This window comes from Brienomyrus brachyistius, chromosome 2, assembly GCF_023856365.1.
Source record: "Brienomyrus brachyistius isolate T26 chromosome 2, BBRACH_0.4, whole genome shotgun sequence".
NCBI lineage: Eukaryota > Metazoa > Chordata > Actinopteri > Osteoglossiformes > Mormyridae > Brienomyrus > Brienomyrus brachyistius.
In genome coordinates this window covers 48,792,271-48,817,595 of record NC_064534.1, presented here as the reverse complement: position 1 = coordinate 48,817,595, position 25,325 = coordinate 48,792,271, and the positions used below count along the sequence as shown (strand labels likewise).

The window sequence follows — 25,325 nt, the reverse complement described above, 5'->3', positions numbered from 1 at the left end:
GCAGCAATATGTAAATGGCCCTCGTAGGCAGGCACAGCATGGGAATGACAGGTCAGTAAGGACCACATGAAGTACTGAATGGGGTCTCACGTGGTCAGAACACGCGGGGGTGTCACCGGGCCACTAAGTGGACTCTGCCAGAACTCGCACAGCGCTTTTCACTGTGAGCGGCACCAGAGTGGGCGCTGGGGCTAAAGATGCATGCAGTGATAGAGCACGGGGGCGGGGGACTTGGGGGTTGTGACTTACGATACAATAGATCATTTCTCCTACGTGGCGTCTCAACAGAAGTGCTGCATTCCTCCCAAGTTAGAGCATTCACATCCACACCAGGAGAGGCATCTTCCATGGGCTTCTGCTCAGAATGCTAATGTGTCCTGTGTGTTTTCCTGGGTCTTCTGCTGCTCAATTCACTGGTGAATTCTGACAGGCCCGGACGAGGTTTTTCTAAATCAAGTTGCGTTTATAGACCTACAAAGATTTTTTTGGCGATGCATCATTTCTCTTTTTCCATCAGAGCTGCTGCACACATCTGTCTAAACAAGGATGCAGGTTATTTACTTAAAGCTTCCACCACCTGACGGCTTGGTGCTGAACCCCTCCTGTCCCCTTGTCTTTGCTTGGTTCATTTTATCTGCTGGTATTTTCACACACCTGCCTGGTCGGGCTCAAATGCATACCTGCTCCGAATGTCTACTGGCCAGGCTCCAAGTTCAGAGAGCAACACTCTTCATTCTGGATTTAGGGGTAGTGTTCTGGCCATGGAAGCATTAGCGAGTCAGTTCCAGGTGCTTTCGCGCACTTCACCTGGTCCCCCTGTCTTGTATGACTGTTACTTTGTCTGCATGCCAGCAGGAGAAGCTGATGCAGGCTTTACTCCTAGTGGTGCTGCTTTTGGTGCAACTCGGCTATTAATCATGTGACCTCACAGTTTAACTGTTATGACATTCTGAGTGCTGGCAGCTTACGCAGTTTGGAAATTAATAGCTTTGATCTGACCCATGGAAAATATATAGACAATGTTTATAAATACAAATGTTCTTTCCACACTATAAGTCAAATATAACTTTATTAATATGGCAGAATGTTTAAGAATTCATATAGTAAAATGTTTAATAATTTTAACATTTGTTGATAAATGTCCTGTATGGCGAATTTGCTCCGGAGAAACTGAAGTTTGCTTGAGCTTGTTCAGCTGATGTCTCTGTTTTTCTGTCCCTCTTTCTTACTCACACCTTCATCCACAGACCTGACCTTGGGCCTGAGACCGACTCCTTTCAAGATCTCCTCTTCTGGAATCTCTTCCAGTTCCACCTTCAAGGTATCTCGGCCATGCAGGCTTAGAGCAATAACTGATTGCAGGTTTACAGTTGCTGCATTATCAGAGTGATCAGAGTGTAAAGGGACATACACCTCACAGCAGAAGAACCTGCTGGTTATGTTTTGGGTCCCGATACTAGAACGTGAGAGTTCTGCCAGGAGCAGGTGGCTTCTGCCCGATCAGACATGTGTTAAAACACCTTTAAAATCATTGAAGGGCTGAACTTACCACAGTGAAAAATATACATCCCATGTATGACATTGATTGTTCTCTCATTAGACAACAAGGTTTGGATCAATGGAACTATTCAAACACTGTGTGTGTGTGTGTGTGTGTGTGTGTGTGTGTGTGTGTGTGTGTGTCTGTCATTGTATTTTGTGTGGATTTGTGTGATTACTTATGATTACGGTTACTGGTTAAGGTTGTCATAGTTGGAATTAGGATTTTCTCCATAGAAATGAATGGATGGTCCCCGCAGAGATATGAATACTATCCTCTGTGTGTGGTGTGTGTGTGTGTGTGTGTGTGTGTGTGTGTGTGTGTGTGTGTGTGTGTGTGTGTGTGTGTCACAGGCTCCCAGAGAGAGAGAGCAGGACACAGCACCATGTTTGTGACACAGAGAATGGATAGTGGATGCAATTTCTCCTTAAAGGGTAAAAAAATGGGGAGTGAGAGAGAGAGAGCGAGAGCAGGAGAGGTAGGCAGGAGGCGTATGGTCACACACTGTTTACCCTAGAGGTAAACCGTATTCCAGACATCATGATGACTTTTATATTGGCACACTTTAGTGGAGAGGGAAAGGTTTAGAGAGGTTTTTGCAGTTTGTAGACGGTTAAAACACTTCTGGCTATGTGATGCATTCAGTGGGCAGAGTCTCTTCCACCAGTCAGCCTCATTTTTCCATTCTGCATGATATCTTTTGTTCAGTCGAATTTCACAGCCTCCTCTCTCTCTGTATGGAGAGTTTCCACCTGGGATTCTTTTTGTAAACTGTCTTATCTTGCACCAGGGAATGGGAAATGCAGATGAGCATCCTTGCAGTCGAAATAGATGAGCGTCCTCTGCAGTTCAAACTAGCAAAGTCAGTCTGTTTTGTTGTTAGCGTAGCATATCATTTTGTCATTGGCCTTGTTTCACACAATTTATGCAACAGAAAGTCACAGTCCAGTGGGTTCTCAACAATGGCAGCAGTGTCCAAGTTCAATGAAATGAAAGTATAATTTCATTGCCTGAAGATATTTGGTGGTGGGATTACGAGTAAAACCTGAGAACCAATGCATTTCCCCCAGATGCATTTATCTTCAATGTAAAACACTGAACAGGACCATGCATATTGAGTCAGGTGTGGGTCATAACTTAAAAGAAAACTCCCCACTTTACTTTCTCATCTGTAGTGCTGGAACGTGTTTTACAACTTTCTCTTTTTAGTTTGCCTGTTGCGCTTCTGAACACAAGTGTTCCCTGTAATCTCATTTAGGGATTGGGGGCTTGCAGCTTAGAGAAGTGATCACAGCGTTATAGGTATGATGATAGTGGGCAAGTGCGTCCCTTTCTGTTAGAGCGTGAAAGGCGAGGGTTCCAGGGAGAAAGACAGCCAAGGGACTGTGGAAGGTGTAGTGTGTTCACAGGGCTGGGGATGAGGCCGCTTGTCAGAGCTGAACCACGACAGGACACCACGGTAGGGAGCGCAGGATGTATGCATGAGTGGGAACATTTGTGTGTGTTTGGGTTGCCTGTGGGCACGTTTGTCAAGCATTTTGTTTTGTGATCAGCTCCAGGCCAACAGCAGAGAAATGCAAAGAATAACGTTATACCCAGAAAGGGGATTGGCATGTATGCAGAAGGTTATCCGGCCTATTGTGTTTTATGCCACCCTCTGGGAACCTATCAATACGCTATCAATGGAGCCATATGGGTCGGAGTGTTCTGAGAAAGGATACCATTATTCCTCTGTTGTACTGTACTGTGCAAAATTTTTTTCAACACTTTGAACAATTTATTAAAAAAAAAAAAGTCAATAAAATGCATTATATATATATATATATATAATATATATATATATATATAATGCATTTTATTGACTTTTTTTTTTTTTTAATAAATTGTTCAAAGTGTTGAAAAAAAAATTTTAAATCCAGCCTTTCATTAACATAAATGTATTCCAAGAAAAACAAAAATCCTTCATCAAGAAATAATTATCTTTTGACAAAAATGAGCCACAATTATTGGCACCTCCGGAAATTATTGTGAACACGAAGCATGTAAATTGTACATCTTGGAGTCGAGTGGAGTGAATAGGAACCTTCAAGCTGTAATCCATGACTTTCTGGTTAGCAGGTATACAAACACGAGGTGACACAGAGCCCAAATTCCCTTAGCCATCCATCAACATGGGAAAGATGAGAGAACATACAAACCAAATGAGGAAGTGTGTTGAAAAAATATCCAAGTTTATTTTTCCCCCACATACAGTGAGGAGGATCATAAAAGAGGCAAAAAATCCCTAAGGGTCATGGTTGGTGAATTACAAGACCAAATAAAATCTACAGGTTACTGTGTCTCTGAAAAAAATATCAGACGCCCCCTTCATGCTAACAGATTATTTGGAAGGTATCACAGAAAGAAGCTTTTTTTTGTCACTAACATAAACAATTGGAGTTTCCAAAACACTACTACAACTTTGACTGGAGTCAAATTCAATGGTCTGATGAAACAAAAATTGAGCTATTTGGCAATAAACATTCGAGGTGGGTTTGGCGTAAAAAGAAGGATGGCTGTAATGAAATGAACCTTATCCCAAATGCAAAATATGGTGGCGGTCCTGTAATGTTATGGGGCTGTTTTTCCTCCAAAGGCCCTGGACTCCTCGTTAGGGTACATGGCACTATGGACTCCATGAAATACCAGGACATTTTAAATCAAAAATTGGCTGCTGCTGCCAGGAAACAAAACTTAGGCCTTCATTGGATCTTCCAACGGGACAGTGATACTAAGCACATGTCCACGTCAACACAAAAATAGTTAGCTGACCGCAGAATCAAGCTTCTGCCATGGCCATCTCAGTCCCCTGACCTGAACCCCACTGAAAACCTGTGGGTTGAGCTGAAGAGGAGAGAGCACAAGACAGGGCCGAGGACCATGGGTGATCTGGAGAGATTCTGTAAAGAGGAATGGTCTCAGATGCCCTGCTCTGTATTCTCCAACCTTAATAAATAAATGTTATAGGAGAAGACTGTGCTGTTATACTGGCAAAGGGAGGCTGTACAAAGTATTAAAAGCAGAGGTGCCAATAATTGTGGCTCATGTGTTTTTGTCAAAGATAATTATTTCTTGATGAAGGATTTTTTTCTTGGAATACATTTATGTTAATGAAAGGCTGGATTTTTCTCAATTTTTCAGTGTGACATGAAGCTGCTTCACCAAAATGTGGATTTTTTCTAACCCATTTAACAAATCTTTACAAGGGGTGCCAGTAATTGTGGAGGGCGCTGTGTGTGTGTGTGTGTGTGTGTGTGTGTGTGTGTGTGTGTGTGTGTGTGTGTGTGTGTGTATATATATCCAGGCTCAAAATTTGTAAGACTAAAAGGTGAAGCGGGAAACACTGGCTATAACCAAAAACCAGCCAGGTAGAGGGCAGAAGCAACTTTCTAATGCCAGAGATGACCATCAACGTATCCAGCAGTACCTCATGAATCAGAGGATGGCCTCAAGTGACCTTCAAAAAGAACTGTAAACATTAAGCGCAGGAGTGAAGTGCACTGTTTGGACAGTTTGTATCAAGCTCCTAAAAGCAGGACTGAAATCCCATAAAGCAAGGAAGAAGCCCTTCATTAATGAGAAGCAGGGCCATCCCATCGCAGGGCACACTCATACACCATTCACTCACACATGCACACCTATGGGCAATTTAGCAACTCCAATCAGCCTCAGCATGTTTTTGGACTGTGGGGGGAAACCGGAAGAAACCCCATGAGGACATGGGGAGAACATGCAAACTCTGCACACATTTTTTTTTGGGTGGGGGGGGGGCAGCTCTGTGGGTTGGGACTGAAGGTTGCTGGTCTAAATCTCGTGGCCAGCAGAGTGATCCCACCATTGGGCCCTTAACTCCAGTGGCTTAAGGAACTAGCTGACCCTACTGTCCCCTCTATGCCAGTTTCATGAGGTGGCCTCCTGGGATGCTTTTCCAGCTGTCTTGAAGAAGGTCCCAAGTATACTGATTACTCAGTGCCCGCTTTTCCTTCACGCTGTGGTCGAACTCCTTTAGAACAATTTCACTTGGATTTAGGTCAGGTGGCCAGGTCATGTGATGCAACACTATCACTCTTTTGTAGGCATACTGATACTAATTACTGATTTATGTGTAGTAGCGTAGTGAGTGTTGTGATTATGAAAGTGTTTGCTGCTAAAGGGATTACCATGGGCGGAGTGGCACTGGGCTGTGGGGCAGGTTTGCACAGCCTGCTGTAAAGCCTTTTCTGAGCCCAGCGGTGAACCGAAGCCTTGTTTTTCTCCCCATGAAGAGAGAATGTATTACAAGGGCAGGTCCTGTAGGTTAGACCTGAACTGTGAGTCCTACTCCGGCTTACAGTGTCTCCTGGGGAACCAGACGGTCAGCTCATTAAGGTCATTAGGTGAATACTGAAATAGCTTCACTAAGGCGATTGAACTGAGAGTGTTTTTGAAGGGGGTTAGTGTCAGTCTCTCAGTCTCTGCGCTCTTGTACAGTGGTTGATTGAGTATCATTTCTATTGGGGGTTAAGCTGGGACCTGGAGGCTATATTAAATCCTGCCATTGGTTAATTCCTTAATAATTTTGGCCACACCCTAAAGTAGATGCTGATCTGTATATAATAGATCTTGCAGGAGATTAACCAGTAGTAGGTACCTCAGGTGTCTCCTGGAATATTACTGCTGCAATCTTGCATTTGTTGAGTTGTTTCATTAATTATTAAATTGATACTGTTGCACTGCACGCATACATCATGCCAAATAACTAGCTCTAGCTGGTACCCCTGCTCAGTGTTTCCACAGCAGCAGTTGTTTGTCAATGAAAGTGACAGAAAAAATGTCTCTTGGGTTGATTATTATTTTTAATGCCCTCTTCCACTTTCAAAGGCAACATTTGCTCAGCTGTCAATCCCCAGCTTTCGAGGTATCCTGTTTGAGCGATGAGCAGTTTTGGAGGTTACTCCACTCAGCAGCTGTCAGGCAAACTGACACAGACGACTTTCTCTCTGCTTTGCCGGCACAAGGTGAAACGATGGTGTGTGACAATCGAAGGGAGCCGGAAGGACACTCACGCACACAGATATAGATTTACAAAACAAATGCGGATGGATGGCTGCTCGTGCACCTGGCGTGCAAAGCAAATCCCACGGGCACTGACGCATGCCACTTGGAAATACGAGCTGCGGAACAACAGTGATACTGTTCACACTCCTTCTGAGAAAAGAGGAAGTCCGGGAGCAGCCCCGTCACTGTCCCTGCACCCGGTGGCTTTCAGGATAAATGCAGCAGTTATGCCATGTTGTACCAGAATTTGCTGTTCCTTATGGAAACAAGGGATAAGTTGAGTGTTCCCAGAATGCACTCTGGCCTCCATGCGGTTGTAGGTGATCTGGCCTGGCGTGTCACGTGACCTCAACAACAGATGTTGTTTGAAATCATATGCGGCTGTTTGACAAGAACAATGTCTAAATATAAACCTAGTGGCTTTCCCACTACATCCGCATACTACCCTGTGAAGGACAGGCACTCTAAATGTACGGATTGGGGGGCCTCTGCCAATTCCTTAGTCCTACCCTGTAGAATAATAGCTGTGTGGGTGATTAATGGGAACGTTTTGGGTGGTTCCTCATTGTGAGGGGCAGGGCCCTTGGCCCGAGAATTCAAATTCTCTGCAGTGTGATTGGCCAGCTTGACTAAGCATCTCAAGTGGGGAGATTCGTAGTGGTTATAAAGAACAAGAGGTGTTTCAGAGTGCTCTGCAGGAGAATAGTGAAGGAGAGAACTTGTCATTTATTCAAAGGATTCAAGGACTGGGCGAAGAAGCTCCAACTGGTATTGTGTGTGCACAACTCAGTCCTTGAGTGTGGATTGACCATCATGCCAGGTGTGAATGTGGACCTTCTTCCGGCCGCTGAGGCTCCCATGGCTCTGGGTGGCACTGACAGCTCCTGTGCTGAGTCTGGTCTGGAGGCCGTGATTGGAGATCTGCTGGTGCAGGATGAAGTGGACGAGGAGGAAGATGTTGGACTGGAGAGTGGGCTGGCAGTAGAGCTGGCAGCAGGTGGGCAGGAGGCGGATAGCGCTGTGTGCACCATGGAGCTGACCCTGCGCTGTGCTGTGGCTGAGGTGCATGCCGATCTGAAGGCCTTCAGGATGCGGGTGGATGCACATCTGGGGGAAGCAGTGGGGCGCGTCGCACCCCTGGAGCATGCCGTGTGCGACCTACAGGAGGAGGTGCTGCGGCTGCGTGTCCAGCAGGAGAGGCTGGCACGGCAAGTGGAGGCTCTGTGTCAGGCCCTGGCACCACACATGGTGCCGGTCGCCACGAGCCCCATCACTCCCACAGCGCCAGCCGCACCAACCTTCCACCCACCCGCCTTTGCTACCAGGCCCTCTGTGTCCGCCCCCTCCCCCATGGGCTTCTTTCACAGCGACAGCATGGTATGACTGCCCTTACCTAAAGCAACTTTCTGTTCATTTTGTGGATAAGTAAGGCAAGAAATTCATAGGACTGGGTCTCCATGTCAGCCAGTGTTCCATCTCTTCATTAACAGAGACTTTGTTTTCATTTGTCCTCTTTCTCCCTTCTTGTGAGCCCCTGTAGAGTGTTTGTGTCCACTCTTCCACATTGATGGGGTTGCAGGGGTTTTATTTTGGCAGTGATGAGAGTGACACCCTGTCCAGGGGGACATGTGACTGGGTTGCCCCCTGGTTAGTGGGGAGGTGGCGCCTTGATGAGGTCTCTCCCCAGCCAGGACAGAGCAGCAGAGGGCCCTCAGACAACTGTGGATAGCTAGAAATCGACCAGGTGGCTTGATACCAGCATTCTGGAAGGGAGCAGGGACTATAGCTTGCCTTTAGTTTGATTGGGCTTCATTATAATGTTGTGCCTGGGCCCATGTGGTATTAGCGATACTCTGCATAAAAATCTAGATCTACTTTGACTTACTGCTTAGACCTGAAGGAACACCAGGCGTTTCACGGTCAGAATTAGTATAAAGAATATGTTGGGTTAATTAAGTAATACCATTTCAGAGAGGTGTGTTTCCACATTGAAAGGGTATTTAAGGGATATTTAACATGTGAAGTATTAGATTGTCGATTCTGGAATCATTCAAGTAGAAAAAAAGTCTTGCCAGTATACACGAGCTTTTTTTGACAGGAAGAATAGCTATCTACAAACTGTCAGCCTTGAACCCATTAATGGGGTTACGCTGCACATTCTGGCTGTGTGTTGAAACTGGTGGAGGGACAGAGACCTTTTCCTTAGCAGCACTATGAAATGACACACTGCTGTCAGTGTATTTCTCTTCCATTTCTGACAGGAATAGTGGTTTGTGGGCTGATGTGTCCTGGACACGTCTGTGTGAAAGTTCTCTGCAGCTGAGTGGCAGTGTGCTGTTGTTGTGGTTTTGTTTAATCTCTGAATCACGGTTCAGTTCCTCTCCGTTACAGTAATATTCTGGGCTTCCTCTATAGATGCTCTTATCCATGGTAATTTTTCAGGTGGGTGCAGCGCAGTGTGAGTTTCTTCCTCTAAATTGGGGTTAATGGGGGGGAGGGGCAGGGGCTGGATGAGTTATCTTTGGTCCCTTTTTAGTGATGGATAGGGTGATTGAGAAGAGACTAAGCCAGCCTTCCCTGACCCCTGTGTCTTGTTCAGGGTTCATGTACAAGGCAGAATGTTGCGGAGTGAGGCCCGCTAACACCTCACATACCTGTTTCGGATAGAGTAAAGTCACTTTGTGTCTAATGCCAGTGGCTGTGCCCCCCAGACACAGAGACCTGCCCCCAAAGCCAGGAGCTTTGTCTTGGCAGGCCATGAAGCCCCAAGCATTCCTGTGCGGTCAAGCGCCTCTCACCCCAGTGGCTCGCTGGTCTCCCTGGACCCACGCCATGCTCAGCCTGGGAACAGACCCACAAAATGACCCTCCATAGAAGCAGAAGTAGCTACCCCAGACATAACGGGCCGTAGCTTAAGGGAGGGTGGGAAGGGTGGCCTTGAGGGAGGTCATGGGCGATCAACTAATTCACAGCTCAGTCACAGTGAATACTAAGTAAAGCATGTGCAAGACAGAAGGGGTGTTTGTAAACACAGTTATTTCTGGCCTTTAGTGACCCCTAAAATTAATTTGGTTGGTGGAATAGACTTTCCTATAAAAGTATAGTGAACATTGTTCATCCCCATCAGTTTTCCTCTAAATTGTCATGCCAGCAGCTGCAGCACAAAAACAATTTGAGGAAAGAATCTTATAGCCTGTTTGTGTGGATAAACTGTGAGGTCCTGCGGATGTTAGCTATAAACACTCCAGTATGGGAACTGACCGGTGGTAGCATTTAAGTTTGTGGATGTCTCTCTGCATTTCTGCAATGTAAAATCAGATCTTGGTACTGAAGTGTCAACAGTATTAGACCTAAGGCCCCAGAGGAATATCAAAGGACGGGGGTCGGCAGAATGAGTGTGGCTGGGTGCCAGGGGGGCTTCAGTGCGTCCCGTGTGAGTGTGTGTCCCGCGGCTGTTCCCTTTGTCATTCCACCCTGGTAACTTTATCTGTGGGATTTTTCTTTCGCTATGCCTTTGCTAGCCTTTGTTTCTGAGGACAGGCTCAAAGCTTCCTGTCTTTTATGTGTCAGGGTCGTCGGAATGGGTGCGAGTTCCTTTTCAAATCTCAAAAAATTAAAACTTCTCTGAAGTATAATTGGCATTGATGGATGTATTTTATCAAACTCCGAAAGTTCCATTGCCGCGGAATTAACGAGATATGCCATAAAATACCTCTTTATGACTGGCACAAGGGGCTGGTTATACTGACTCTGGATGGGCAGTGTATTCCACCTCAGACATACATATGAAATAGACGTATATGTGTGTGCGTGTTTGTGTGAAATGTATAATTAATTGATGTCTCTGTTAGCTGTATCCCTGCTGTTGAATCGAAGATTAATCGAAGCCTGGTTCTCTATCTGTGTTCTCCCTTTGCTGTACAGGTAGTTTTGTTCAGTGAAACTCTGGCCAGTGTTCTCATAACTACACTGTGATTCTGTCGCCTCAGATGGAGAACGAGCCCGCAGTTGCCATGGAGCCTGTGTTTGTGGCCGCACCCTCGGTCCGTGCAGCCACTGAGACCTCCTCCGTACCCAACGGCTCCTCCGAGGTGCAGCCAAGGTTGAAAGAGCGTTCGGGCAAAGTCACCGCCGAGCACCTTGCTGCAATTGAAGATGAGGAGCTCCTAGACAAGATGGTAAAACATGACATGCTAAGCCCAAGCAGGCATCCTGGGGACATGGCCTGGCGTGCAGACCAGTGCTCTTCCCTTACTGCTCACACACACTCTTCCTGCTTGTATTAGCCTGCCATGGCAGACAGCAGCCTGATAATCGCTGCTTTTCTCTCTTGGACACTGCTTTCTACGGCACCTTTCGGTCAATGAGCTGTAATACTGTTTGCTTAATAATATATTAAACAGTCTGGACAGCCATATTGGGAAAGATGCTTTAAAAATAAATTTAATTGTGCCAACGCAGTGGAACAGAAGAACACAGAGTCTTGCAAATCCAGTGAATGGCATCTTTTTTTTGGTGTTCTCCCACTGGAGACTGGGCCACAAACAGATTTCCAAAGTAAACATGCTGTCAGTTTCCATTCCCCCATTGCTGTGGCTGGTGTGTGTGTGTGTGTGTGTGTGTGTGTGTGTGTGTGTATATATATCCGTGTGTGAATGGAGAGTCTTTACCCCTCTACTCACATATTCTCACACACACCAACAGCTGGACCAGTCAAAGGATTTTGACGAGAGGAAGATGATTCGGGCAGCCATGAGGGAACTGCGTCAGAGAAAGCGAGGTGAGACAGAGGGTGAAAATGGCCGGCCTGCGCAGCACTGCACGAATGCCAGCACTCAGAGACACCTGCTCATAGCAGTCAGTTAAGTCTGAAGTGGCTGGTGTCTTCAAGTCATTCATAAATGTGGACAAAGGGCTGATGAATGTTCAGTCTAACCTGAGAACTTTTTCCATGATAATATTTCCTAATGGCACTCCTTAATGACAGCTGGCTTACTTAATGAACAGATTCTTATCCACGGAGTTAGGGATAGAGATTATTTGGATTAGGGCCCTAGAGGACCAGCATCAGTGCCTCCTGTCTGGCACAGTTTTAGATTTTACCGTTTTTCTTGATTTTCCTGTTTCCCTGTCGTCTCCTGCTGGACTTCCCTTGTGCTCGCCCTTAGTTCTTTCTCAGCCTGTTACGGTTGATCATCGCCGTAGCCTTGTCATTCAGTTGGTTGTTGTCTATTACATGCTCCTATAAGAGCGATGATGTTTTTCTGTGTCATACCTTTTTTGTCAGCCGTTTCATTCCCTCTTTATTTCCCTCTTTCATTTCTATTCCCTGCTCCCAGAGGCCCTGCTGGGATGCACACAGAAGGAGATAGGTATGGTTACTGTGTGTTTGGGTGGTTTGCTGGGCTACTTCACATTCTTTAGCACTGTCCACCATGCCGAGCCTCATCTTGAGTGTCCTGAATTAGCCCAGTAATAAAATGATGACTGGACATTTCGATGTTTGAGATATATGCACATCGCAGACTGTAGTGGCCTGATCCAGTGGCATGCAACAGGTCACTTTTGCAGCCATGTCACTTAAACCTAAGAGCCTGCCTGGTGGACAGGGAGCTTGCTGCCCTCCGTGGTCCCGATGGGTCGTCACGTGTGTGTGTGTGTGTGGGAGTTTCGTACACTGTGCACTGCGCCTTGCGTGACCCAAGCCTGTTTAATCACAGAAGCAGCCAATGACCTTGATCCCTACCAAACATGTGCTGTTTGGTTATTCAGGCTTTGGTGACGCCCTGCCTTGTAAAGTGGGCAGGCACCTTCCGTGACAGCATCTGTGGCAGAGAAAACACACGGGCTTTCGGGATCAGAGCAATTGTGTAACCCTGAGACCTGCCTCGATTAATCCACTTTACCTTAATCCCAGCTATCAGGACTCTTTATGTGGAATGATGTGATTATGTGGGAAAAATGTGTGGTGATGATGAAGATATTCAGTGGAGTACTGATCATATTTGTTGAAGTGATATGCAAAATCCAGTGGAATGTGCTGGAATAACAGACAGATTTCTTGTACTTTTCCACCATGTTGTTAAAGGAATAGCATCTTACTGTAGATGTGTTTGTAGTGAGTGTAGTAGATCTGTTTGTAATGAGCATGGCAGTGTGGTTTTTAAAGGAACAAATACTTCTTTCTTAAACAAATTTCCTCAGCCAAATCTTTAGACCATGCACACAATCTGGATTTACAGTGCACCTTCTGAAAGTCAGCACTGGAAGTACTAAACACTGTTAATCCATTGCCGCTATGTTTGGATTTACCCCCCTGCCCTTCTGTCCTGAACCACTGCAGACCAGCGGGAGCGGGAGAGGGAGTCACGCCTGCAGGAGCTGCGGCAGCAGCGTGAGGAACAACCCCAGAAAGGCAGGCGCCCGGGGGGCGTTGGTGAGGTGGTAGTAAAGAAGGTGGAGAAGTCAGCTGATGGCTCCTCCCTCCACCAGGTCACCAAGACCGACCGCTTTGCCCAGTCAAGTGAGTCCCAAGCTTCCCAGCATCAGAAACCGTGACTCTTTGACAGATGTAGCGAAACAGGGTGTAACATCACCTCATTCACGAGGAGCTGCTTCCGTACAGCCTGTGGGAACTCATGAGTCCATGTCACAAATGGTCTTCCTCTTTCTTTCTCTCTTTAGATGATGGTCGCCAGTCGTCCCGCAGCACCGTCATGGAAGCTAGCTACGTGCAGAAATCAGATAGTGGGTATCCCCCTCACAGAGAAGTCAGACACAAATTATGTACCAGTGAAGATGTGAAATGTTACTGAATAATGTCTTGTATTGTAATGAGTAAATGGATATTGGCAATAATCATTTGATTAATTTTCATCTGATTCCTTTGTCACAGAGGGAACAGTCCAGACTAAGTCCTACAGCTATGCTTCCTCGAGCTCCATGAAAGTGGGCAGGTGAGAACCCAAACGAGCTTCATTTTGTGCCCTGTAAGCGAAACACACACTGTCTACAGCAGGCTCATGCTGCCTCCCCTGTCACTCAGCGTGTTCGACCGCGAGGACACATCTGCACAGGAGCGCAGGCAGGCGGAGCGTCATAAGGAGCTGATGAGGGCACAGACACTGCCTAAGACCTCGGCTGCGCAGTCACGCCGTGCCATGATCGAAAAGCTGGAGAAGGAGAGTGGAGGGTATGAGTCTGAAGGGAGTCAGACTCTATGCCTCTCTCTGATGTGCTGTTATTCGAGATAAAGATCATGTCTTTGTTAACTCTACGCATGTCCATGGATGCTGGTTTGCTTGTGGTCTTATAGATCTTTCCACACACAGGCCAGCTAACACGGCAGTAGCTCGGGTGCAGCGCTCCACCAGCTTCGGGGTCCCCAACGCCAACTCCATCAAGCAGATGCTGCTGGACTGGTGCCGGGCAAAGACCCGCTCCTATGAGGTGAGCAGGATGGAGCCTGATCTACGACACTGAGCTGGGAGCAGCTGCTTAGCTGTTGTGAGGTGTTGAGTGCGGGAGATGCTGGGCGCGTTTAACCTGAGGTCAATCCGGTGCTTCTCTGATGTCACAGACGTAGCACTGAATCTTATGCTCTGTCCAGCATACATTTTAACCAGCATGCTCACATTTTATTTTATGTGCGCAGTTGCTTCTGCTTCTTCCAAAGAATGCTCTTTAGTATACATATCTCTAGAAGCTGTGCCATTTTGTCAGTCCATTATCCTCTCTGTCGACTGGTTGTCTCCCTCTCCCTCCCTGTGTTCAGTTTCTTCTCATTCATTTTCCTCCTCTTTGTCTCCCTGTAGAATGTAGATATTCAGAACTTCTCCTCCAGTTGGAGTGATGGAATGGCCTTTTGTGCCCTGGTGCATAACTTCTTTCCCGAAGCCTTTGACTACTCCGCCCTCAGCCCCAGCAATCGCAGGCATAACTTTGAGGTGGCCTTCAGCACCGCAGAGTGAGTACAGACACCAAGGTCTACAGTCATTCACTCTCTCATTTATATGGTCAATAGTTCTTTCATTTATAAATTATTCCATTCACTCATGCACCGGTAAACGGAAAGTCCATTCCTCACTATGGGCAATTCAGAGATGCCAGCTGGCCAACAGAGAAAAAGGGAACAAGACCTCCACACATATACCGGGGGTGTAAGGCAACAGGGATAACGGCTGCACCACCGTGCCTCCCTGCGTTTCACCACAGTCTAATTCCTAGTCCTTGACCTTCTAAAGACAATCGGCAGCAGTGTGCAGTGTGGTTGGTGCTGGTTTGTCATTATTTATATATGAGAGGCATGTGAGAGCTCAGTTATCCTGCCATATGTTTTTTTCACAGAGGATTTGAGGAACATAATTTTCATACAGTTCACATTTAGCATGTCAGACCTGTTTCTTATCACCCGAAGATCCAGATTCAAACGTCACAAGCAGCCAAGGCGAGCCTTTCCCGGCCCTACCCATCACATGCGCCAGTCTTTGTAAACTTCATATTTACACAGAAGACATTTCTCTGAGGAAAGGCAAAGGTCAGAATGCAGGCCTATTCTGCTTTACAGTTTGGTAAGCAGCCTAGTGAAGGAAGAAGAGAGTCTAGCACTGACTCTCAGTCCTGCATTCACATACATTCCTCCATTCTGTCTGAATCGACCAACCTTCTGGTGACATTTAATTGCCCTCTCTCTAGTGCCAAATGTCCAGTAACTGAATTTAGATCCCTGGGATATTCAGAGTACTGTCATGCTGGAGGGATTTTAACCGTACAGTATAGCAGCTTGAGTAGGTAAGGTCAAGTATCCTGAAAAGCCAGCGCTAAACATCGTGGCTGTAAAAAGCACTTTATTCTATCTGCTGGACCCCCCAACCTAGCAGTCCTTACTAAAATGATCAACAACCTTAGACACATTAGAAGTGAAGTACATTATCCTCTGTGGACCAAAGCAACCTCATCCTTTCAACTCTGTCAGGGTGGCTTATGTGTCCTGTTGCACTGCCTACATGCCTCATTGCCCTGCTCCTTCTGCCCAGGCTTTCCCTTTGTTTATCTCGGATGACCTCCCCCCTCCCCTTGGACTCCCAGCCTGTGCTAAAACGTTAGCAGCCGCGTTCTAAAGGACTGCTCCACCAACGTGACCCCATGGCCTCTTAAAGGTCGCTGAAGTGAGGCTCATTACAGCCCATCCTTCCTCCCTCCATATTTTCTGTCCCCTCCAGCCTTTCTTGTTTGTCTCTTCCTGGAAGCTCTGACCGTGACCTTTGACGCACCTGCAGCTGATCTGTGTACCTGCTCTTCAGCTTTGATGATGATGATGACACCTGGATGTCCCCACCTCTCGCTTGCATGCACACTCTGCTCCATATCTTCATATCCTCATACATTTACCTGAGACTGGACCTGGCTGCTGGGATCCATTTAAGGAAAGCTTCAGATAACGGAACCCTCTTTGGGATACGGTTCTCAAAGGAAAATCTGCAGTGATAGCAATTCATCCCACAGACACTCAGGAATATTCTGGGCATACAATAACCTGGGATTTAACTGGGGATTTAAAAATGTTACTTGAATTCAACAAGTGTAGATCTTGCCTGCAGTATTTAAGCATTGGTCTATTAGCTGTTAGCAGAAAAACGTTGTGTAGACATTTGATGTTTAGGAGTAGGATCTCTTTTGCTTTCTCTTCTTTTTCTCACACATTGTAACTCACCGTGAACCTCTTGGGCACTCCCAACACCCTACACTCAGTGTGTCCTGCACAAAGACCACGTTTACACAGCCCCCCCCACTCCTGTGTATCGTCTTATTGTATGATAGTCTGGTGAACCTTTGTTCTGTCTTTTTTGTTTTGTGCAGTGCAAAACAAAGCAGAGGTGTGTTGTCTAAGTCTCATGTCGCAGTGCACCCTGAAAAGAGGACAAAAAAATCTGAAATGGACGCAGTTTGTGTTCCATTTGACATTTTGTTGTGCCTGTGTGTGTCCACTTAATACCGGCTTGTTCATGAAGCATGTTGGCTCATGGATGGGTCTAAGCACAGAGAATGTAATGTTTCTGTTTTTTGTGTCTCTCTCTCTCTCTCTCTCTCTCTCTTTACTTTTGTTACATTTGTTTTTTCATTTGGCTGCTCACTGCTGTGACCGTCTCACTCCCTCTGTCTTGTTCATATCCCTTCTTTCCTTTACCTTCTTCCATTACTATTTATACTTTTCCTGTACTATTTGCCTCCTTATTGTCTCCTTCCCTTCTCCTGATCTGCTATCTGTCTACTTTCCACCTTCTTCCGCCCCTTTGTCTCTTTCTCTCTATTTCACCCAACCCCCACCCACTCGTGGCTGAGAGCAGGAAGCTGGTGGACTGCCCCCAGCTGCTGGACGTGGAGGACATGGTGCGGATGCGTGAGCCAGACTGGAAGTGCGTGTACACGTACCTCCAGGAGTTCTACAAGGGCCTGGTACAGAAAGGCCTGGTCAAAACCAAAAACTCCTAGAGTGCTGCCCCCACCCCAAGCCCTGCCCAAAATTACGCCAAATGGTGAGAGAAGGAGGGGGGAGGGGCACATTGGGGCTGGAAGTCTGGGATGACGTGCATGAGAGTGAGTGGTATCATCAGGGGATTCACTTTTTTGGTGTATATATAAAAAATGCTACAATAACAGCCAAAATAATGAGTTGTTCAGATGGCAAAGCAGCAGAGCTCTGACAGTGTATAAAGTTAGCTTTCAGCTAAGAGACATACTTAAGCTTTAAATGTGTCAGTGTGCAAATCATCTTGACGTCAGAGCCGATGACAGGAAGGAAATGTTCTGGATCTCGGTGTGCTAAGAGGAATTAGGGAGGACATAGGGCTAGAAAAAGCCAGGCTGCTGAAGCTGGAAATTTAACTGGAATATTTTCTGTTAAAATACCTAGCTGTAGAAATGGACAAAAGAATAAAAATGTGAAATCAGTAGCTTTCAGGACAGGAATTCCGCTGTGAAGCCACACAACTGCAATCAGTGGTCTGTGGGCACAGTGCCAGTGTCAGTGGGGCACACTGATCTGCATGACGCAGACATTGTGCCGGACTCAGCCGCCCCAAACATAGCCAGACAGCAAGCGATGCCTTTGAAGGACTTCTGTTCTCAGCCATTCAGCCTTACAGGGCAAGAAAAAGTTCTGCTCCCTAGTTTCCTGTTGAAACAGGATGTGCTGTTAACTTATATTGATCTGAATTGTCCCCTTTGTGTTTACTTTAAAATGTTATCAAGGCTTCTTGTGTTTGTCTTCTGGGTGAACAGCTGGAACAGCAGATAACGAAGTCCCAAGGAGATTAAACAGATTAATTATCCCAAATGCGACCAACTCACGTAAAAAACTTCAAAGTCAAAATGTTACATTTTGCATTCAGAGGAAAAATTGTTTCCTTGCTGCATTTTCTTGAATAAATGTTATAATCACAAATGTTCCCCAGTACTTTTCTTTTTTATGCTATTTCCTTGCCTTCTATAATATTTTAAGGCGGATTAAAACTGCAGGCTGACATCTAGTGGTCACTTATATAGATCACACTTCAGACAAGTTAACTTAGGTCACAGATTTTTATAAAGCTCTACAATATTGGCAATGTATGTACACAGCTAGTGGCTAATGGCTTCTTTCGAACATTGATTGTTTTATTGAATAGAATGTTTGAAAACTGCTCCTGTGGTGTATGTGAGCTGAAATATTCGGGCAGTGTGTATGAGAGGTAGGTAGATAAGCGTGTTTGACATGCGTTATATTGAGAGAAAGCATTTGTACTGTTGTTTTATATCTTTACACTGATTCTTCCTTTCCTCCCCCACTGCCCAGGGCCTTTGCTAACTGTATGCCCCTGCTGGAGGTGGAGGATATGATGATCATGGGAAAGAAACCAGATTCCAAGTGTGTCTTCACCTACGTGCAGTCGCTGGTCAACCATCTGCGCAGAATTGAGATGACCCAGCGGGCCTACTCTGATCTCTGACTTCTCGCCTCGCCCTCCACTTTCTATGGCAAGGAAACAGTGAAAGTTCCTCTGCAGACGACCCTGTTACCCCTCTGCACCCGCAGCCTGATCCTGGCTGACTGTCCTCTGTCCCCCTTTTTGCTACCTGCTGCAGGATCTGCAAATCTGACCGAGCATGGAAGACGACTTATAAATACTGAGAAACTGCACCTCTGTGTAGTGTAATTAACCATGGCACGGGGGGCACTGGGCCATTTCACTTGTCTGAGCTGGTTTCCAACCTATTTGGTGTGTCCTGTTCTCACTTCCAGAGAGGAGGGTAAAAGCGGGAGTTCACACACCTGTCGAATGACATGACAAAAAGCACAGCATGCAACCACAGCAGACTTGGCAACACAAGTTTCACACCCTGTATTTATCTGAGCAAGTTGTAAGCTTTAGGAATTTTGCATTATTGAATGCATAAGTTACACAACTGACCATCAACATGACTAAACTAAAATCTATAAGTTATAAAAGTTTTATATTCTCGTTATTTGCTGAAACCAAGTGTTTTATATAAAAAATTAGTTTTTAAGATCATCTTAGATTTGACGTTAGTCATAATGCTGATGATCATGAAATCTGAGTTTTATATAGCTTAAATGTTCGATTTGGTACTCTTTCTTTTATATACATTATAAAACCAGCATGCTTTTTACCACACACATTTACTTGAATTGTTTTCTTTTGCAAGATGATATAATTTTATTATTTCTATTTAAATAGATTTAAATTTATAAGCCCTGGTATGGAGAGAATTTATTGACTGGTTCTTATATAGTCGTTTTGGCACTACTACAAATTTGTTGCCTTTTGCAGAGCTTTTAACCCTGACCATAGTTTAGTGTATGATTTTGTCTGACTAGACCTGTTCTTAACGGAGAACACAGGGTAGATATCTACGTTTTTAGGCTGCGTTTCTCTGTTAACATTGTGTCCATACAAAATATTTGAAGGACAAACGTTTCACTGTGTTTGTAAATTCCAGAACATCTATCAGAGGGACCAGGAAGGACCCTGCTGTATTTCAGAGAAATACCAGTAAGCAGTAACTGTGTTTGAGGAAAAAGTAAGTTGAAAATATGAGTCATGGAAGATTCTGGAAGGTTTTGTTTTAAAAAGCAGCAGTTTGGGTAGAGGCAGTCCTGCCTTATAGGATGTGGGTGTCACATGCATCCCCATCCACTATAATAGCTTCTTAGCCCCCCCCGCCCCCCCAAGCCTAGTCTGGGTCGATAGAGAGAGGGTCCCTGTCCTGACCACCTTCATCAGCCAACATCACCTATGACCAGCTGCACACCCACACGTAATCTCTTGTATGATTCTATAGACATGCAGCTACCTGTCTCTATCGCCCTCTCCTGGCCATGTTTGGTTGTATCCTGTATATTTTGTCTTGCTATGTTAAATTTAATCTTGTATTAATTACTAGCTGGCACTATTCTATGAGTATTTTATGTCTTAAATTATGTATGGTTTATTAGGTTTTTTTTTGAAGGATGAGAAAATGTTTCTCTCTACAGCCTTTAGCTCACAAGAGACTGGATTTAGCTTAAGTACAACATTAATAACAGTTCTGTTATTTCCAATTCAGCAGACTGCTCCCTATGTGAACTAAAAAGAGGCTCTCAGGGAACAAGAAGCTTTTTTTTTTTTTTTGCTTTTCACCATCCTGTTTGGGGCACCTTGCACCACTATATTAAGCTTTGTAACATGGGCTTCTGTTCTGCCAGAGAGATGGATGATGATATCTTTGCTTGGCTAAAAAAGAAATGCCTTCTAAAATTGGTTCACTTCATATTTCCGATTAGCAATTGGCCTGAATTATGAGCAGGGCTGTAGAGGGGTTAGTGTTTTTCGACTGGAGCTTTCTGATGTTCCTCCACTGCGGCTGACAGACAAAGCAAAGCAGCAGCAGGGTGGCCCTGCTCAAGTTTGTCCTCTGCAGCCATGCAACCCGAGGACTCCCATAAGCCAACAGACCCTCCAGCTACCGGCCAAAGCACATTGTGGTATCCAGTCTGTACCTCACACGTTAATGTGAATTAACTATTAAACCATGTAAAAAGGGAGGTAAATGCTGATCATTGGTTATTTTTCTTTACCATTTTTATTACTGTGACCAAGTCGAAATACCACCTTGAAGATGAGTGCAGGACGAGTGTCAGAGCTTTAGCTAATGTACTAAACTCGAGGACACAATGTGGAGTTTTGGTGATTTTATTGAGACACACCTCTGCTTGTCTCACTCAGATGAGTCTGGTTTCTGCCCACCAAAACACGCATCATCAGCTCCTGGCCAATCGTGTTGATTTGCGGCCCAGGGCATCATTCTGTTCTCTGGAAGGCAGAGGGCGACAGAATCACATGAGCAACAAGCAACATCCTTTTGCGTGCACTGAAAAGATTTAAGTTTCAACATAGGTGTGTGAGAAGGTTCAGGAGTCTCACAGACCCCTAGGATTTGGGCTACAAGTCTGAATGGCCAGATTCAGGAGCTGAAATCTCAGGGGGGATCTTTGAATCCGGAGCCGTGGTGTGGGAGGACTGAGCATGAGATTCCCGCTTGTCTCGCCAGGGGCTGTCCTTCGCTGGGGAGAACTGGAACTCCTCAGGAACAGGGTCATCCGGCTGGGCCTTCTTGTAGAATCCCAGCGACCCCAACAACCCGTTGATTTCAGAGCGAGTCATATCTGACAGAGGGATCCGCTTTAGGTGGGAAATGTGAGAGAGACGTCAACATGATGCAACCATCTGTAACCCTTTTCAAGTTGTAGGAAATGTACTGTTGTACAGCACATGCTCGTTTTAGGATTCTAAACGCATACATCTTCTGAAAGATAATTCCTTATTTTAACAAGATGAGACCACCATTTGATCTTCAGCTGAAGCAAGGAAACTGGATCCTGAATCTAAGATGACATGGGAATGTGACCTGGTCTTCAGGTTTTGGTACCAGAACATCAGAGAATGTGAAATTCTTACATCCAGTTCTTCATAGTAATGGCTGAGAAGAACAAGCTCAGGATCAGCCCCTGGAATGTGCTTCATCACCAAGTTGTGGCTGGATCAAAAAAATCAAGGGAATAACCATAATAAAACCGTGGTAAAACTTTACAATAATACCACCACAGAAACTAACTTTGCATTCACATCTGACATAACATAAGTTACATTTCGACTTTCCTATTCAAGCTCACAATCATCCAGCATTTAAAACTGCTGTAAAATAGATGGGTTACAGGGCTATAATTGCAGGAAATGCAGGTACTGTCCTGATATTTTAGTAGTGGATCATGAACATTCAGAACATTGAGCATTTGTGACATATTGTTTAAATGTAATAGACCAGAAATTAGTTCTACCTTGTGTTCTTGGAGATAATATCATAGTCACATCAGAAAACTATCTAAAAAAAAATTATGGCACTGCAAGCCATTATCTTCTTATTTGGTCAGACGAGCTGCTCCTGAAAAAACGCCTGTCACTTTCCTGCAGCATATATTTCCTCCTCCTGTCTTTCTCGCAGCTCTCCATTTATATAACATAGTCCGTCCTTTAAAGTCACTGAAATCTCATCTTTCACACCTTTTTGCTGCAGTTGTACCTATCAGATTATCAGCTCCGCTTCCCATTTTTCTATACGAACTTCCCCATGCAGGGAAGTTATTTGCTTAATTAATCCACAAACTGCACAAGTGGGGTCTTTGAATTTGATACACCTGCAGCACTTATTTACTGCAGCATTTAACATTTTATCCTGCATGATGTAAGCATTAGATTGCTTTTAGGTTATAGAACTTCCCCTTTTACTGAAAAATTACAAGTTTATTTTATTAATGAAATAGATCTTTTCCACTCTGTAAAAACACATCTATTGTCTGTATGTTAAATAATTGAATATATTATCTGTTAAAGGTTTTTGGTTACACAAAGCAATTATTTTAATTCATTTTGTTCAAATTATGCACTATTTATACAGCTGAAAATTTCCTGAATCATTTTTGCATCAAGCACCATAATGAAGACTATAAAAACTACATCCCTCAAAACTCTGCAAGTCACAGCCCAGATTGCAATCAGAATGAGAGTTTCTATTGGATAAGGCACCCAGGACAGCCCAGCTCTTACATGTTAGTAGGGCAGTGAGATGTTGCCATAACCCAGTTAATATGGCATATGGAAGGGAGATTCCACTAATCTCTACATTTTAAATAACCACACTTCAAGTAACTTTGATTGTTATATAGCAAAACAGCCAGATTCCAGTCCATCAAAGAATAATTACTCCACAGATCTACAGAATCTGACCAGGATTAAGTGTTATACATTTGTAGAGACTTTTATTAAGCTCTTAGGAGTGAACGGGTACTGCTGTCCTGACAGGAAGGATACTAAAGAGGGATGTCCTGAGTCACAAAGGCTTTGACCTACAGGAGGAGAAATCAGAATAAAATAAAACTCAAAATTATGACTGCATTTTACACTACAAAGTCCATTCAATTTAGTAGATTAAGACCAAACATGAACAAAACCCTTTTCAGGATAAATGGATGCCAAGGAGGGATGGATGGATAGAGAACAATGAAAGGTTTACATATAAAAACACTTTATGCAGGTAAGATGTCAAACAGGTGACAATGGCAACTCTTAAGCTCAAATTTCTCATTACATATAAAAAAGCATGCAATAATCTATTATATTCTATGTATTTGTAGTTCTAAGGAACACTAAAACACGGTGAGTAGATGTATAGATTACCTCCCTCAGCCGGTTGAGCTGTCACCCTCCACAGGTCTGAAGAGAAAATATGAACATTTGTAGCAAGCGTTCACCTTTCTCACTGCCACCAAATGTGGGACCCAGTACTTGAAATGTCTTTTTTTTAAAAAAAAAAAAAAAAAAAAACGGAATGTGTTGTCTCTGGCGGGATTTCATTGCCCCTTAATAGCTGTACATTCTTGAATGAAACTAACAACTGTGGACTCACTCAAATGAAGAATAGGTGCGCATTACTTCTGCTATGTTACTTGGACTCAAATTTCACGTTTCCTTACTCTGTTACAGATGTCCATCAGGATCAACTGGGAATAAAGGGGCAGGCACGCAATCCCATACCAATACTGATCTCTGCTCTTTGAATGAACTGCCAAATGCATATATGAGAATTTAATTCCGATTACCATGCAATTCAAATAGCCGAAACGAATTGTGGTGTATTCAAGAATATCCTTTTTAGTGAATAATGGAATTCGGACTGGGGAAGCATTTCACGTTTTTGTGCAAAACACACAGCCTACGAATAACCACGCTTGTTTTATTGTATCCTGTTTTCCCTGATACACTGTTATTCGCGAGGACTTCTACAAAACGAAATGCTTTCAAGGCACTATATTCGGGGAGGAGATGGTGGTTTGATTTACTGGGTATCTTTCTGAGTAACGCCGCAACAGAAACCAGGGGTGCCTGTGCCCAGTTCTGGAAACTAAGGAATACTTCTATCTATAGTTTCAGTAAAGGGAGTCTTTCGTAGTAATGAGAACAATATCAATACAACACAAGCTTTCCGATCAGGATATCTATCATAATTCGATAAGAATTGTTTAAGTAAACATGAAGCCTACGGATAAGACAGATTTCGAGGGTACAGATCTTACCTCCACCTTCGCTTTTGCCAGACCTTCCAGCTTCTTGTGATCTACCTCGTAGGCAGACAAACAGTGCAGAAGGCCGGCTAAAACAAGCAGCCGCATTTTCTAAAAACGCAGAAGATATCCGCGATGCAACACTTCTACACCGTCACTCACGCAGATGCTAAAGATACGGTGCAAAAATACTTCTTAGCAAAATTATGTGCAATGATGTGCAGGCGTGTGTTACGTCCGGAATCGCTGCCACGTCAAACACCCCCCTCCTCCTCCGATTATGACGAGGAGGGGGTAAAAGTGAAACGTCAGCAGGGTTTTTTATTTTATTATAAAAACGAATAAGACTGACTACAAAGCTGTCCACAAACATATTGTTATAGCCATGTTTTCAATTTAAATGTTATAAAAAGATAATATTGTTCGATAGCAAATAAGCCCGATCAGCATTTTCTGCTGCATTACCTTACGAGGAAGGGAAACAAGCGAGAACATCCATGCAGTAACACACTTTCACACTGGGGGCGATTTTTCCCCAGTGGAGATACTGCCGGATTTTATATATTATATATTATATCTTTATCAACATTAGGAAGACGTCTAACTTCCCTTCACAAGTTACTGAAATATATGTAAAATATTTTATGTTATTATTACTGTTACTATTATTATTATTATTATTATTATTATTATTATTATATGCTATTATTACTTTTCAAGGACATGACTGAAATAAAACTACCGAAGAAAAACAATTTAAACAGCAAGAAACATATTAAACATCCATCCATCCATGACCACTCAGTCCCAACTGGGGTCACCGGAGCTTATCCCTGGAACAATGGGCACAGGCAGTAACCAACCCTGGGTAGTCACCAACACACTGCAGGGCACACACTCATGTGGTCAATTAACTTAGAGTCACTAATTAACCCACTGTGCATACTTTTGGACTGTGGGAGCCCCTGGTGGAAATCCACACAAACTCCACACGAAAGGTCCAACACCCAACCCAGGGTCCGAATGTAGGACCTTCTTCCTGTGAGGCAGTAG

At 44.5% G+C, this 25,325-nt stretch overlaps 2 protein-coding genes across 8 annotated transcripts in view; one reads left to right on the top strand and one right to left on the bottom strand.

Annotated features, from left to right (window-relative positions):
• smtnb (smoothelin b) overlaps positions 1–20,699 on the top strand; it is a 74,047-nt gene extending 53,348 nt beyond the window's left edge. For 2 of the 7 annotated variants that reach the window (XM_048980565.1, XM_048980615.1), the window contains 11 exons: positions 1,248–1,321; positions 10,606–10,794; positions 11,321–11,396; positions 11,956–11,988; positions 12,960–13,139; positions 13,301–13,363; positions 13,512–13,572; positions 13,662–13,808; positions 13,948–14,065; positions 14,431–14,582; positions 16,963–20,699. In XM_048980565.1, coding sequence (XP_048836522.1) covers positions 1,248–1,321; positions 10,606–10,794; positions 11,321–11,396; positions 11,956–11,988; positions 12,960–13,139; positions 13,301–13,363; positions 13,512–13,572; positions 13,662–13,808; positions 13,948–14,065; positions 14,431–14,582; positions 16,963–17,107 — 1,238 coding nt within the window. In that variant the 3' untranslated portion in view covers positions 17,108–20,699. The remainder of the gene's footprint in view (positions 1–1,247; positions 1,322–10,605; positions 10,795–11,320; positions 11,397–11,955; positions 11,989–12,959; positions 13,140–13,300; positions 13,364–13,511; positions 13,573–13,661; positions 13,809–13,947; positions 14,066–14,430; positions 14,583–16,962) is intronic. The other 5 variants (XR_007383046.1, XR_007383045.1, XM_048980574.1 and 2 more) reach the window with 5 other exon arrangements.
• A 132-nt stretch (positions 20,700–20,831) lies between these two features.
• Positions 20,832–24,562, bottom strand: selenom (selenoprotein M). The gene is made up of 5 exons (XM_048980873.1): positions 24,285–24,562; positions 23,389–23,424; positions 23,023–23,057; positions 21,613–21,691; positions 20,832–21,336 (listed from the first exon to the last, which is right to left on the bottom strand). The coding sequence occupies exons 1-5, from the start codon at positions 24,378–24,380 to the stop codon at positions 21,097–21,099; spliced, it is 486 nt and encodes a 161-aa protein (XP_048836830.1). The 5' UTR covers positions 24,381–24,562; the 3' UTR covers positions 20,832–21,096.
• Positions 24,563–25,325: the final 763 nt, after the last annotated feature.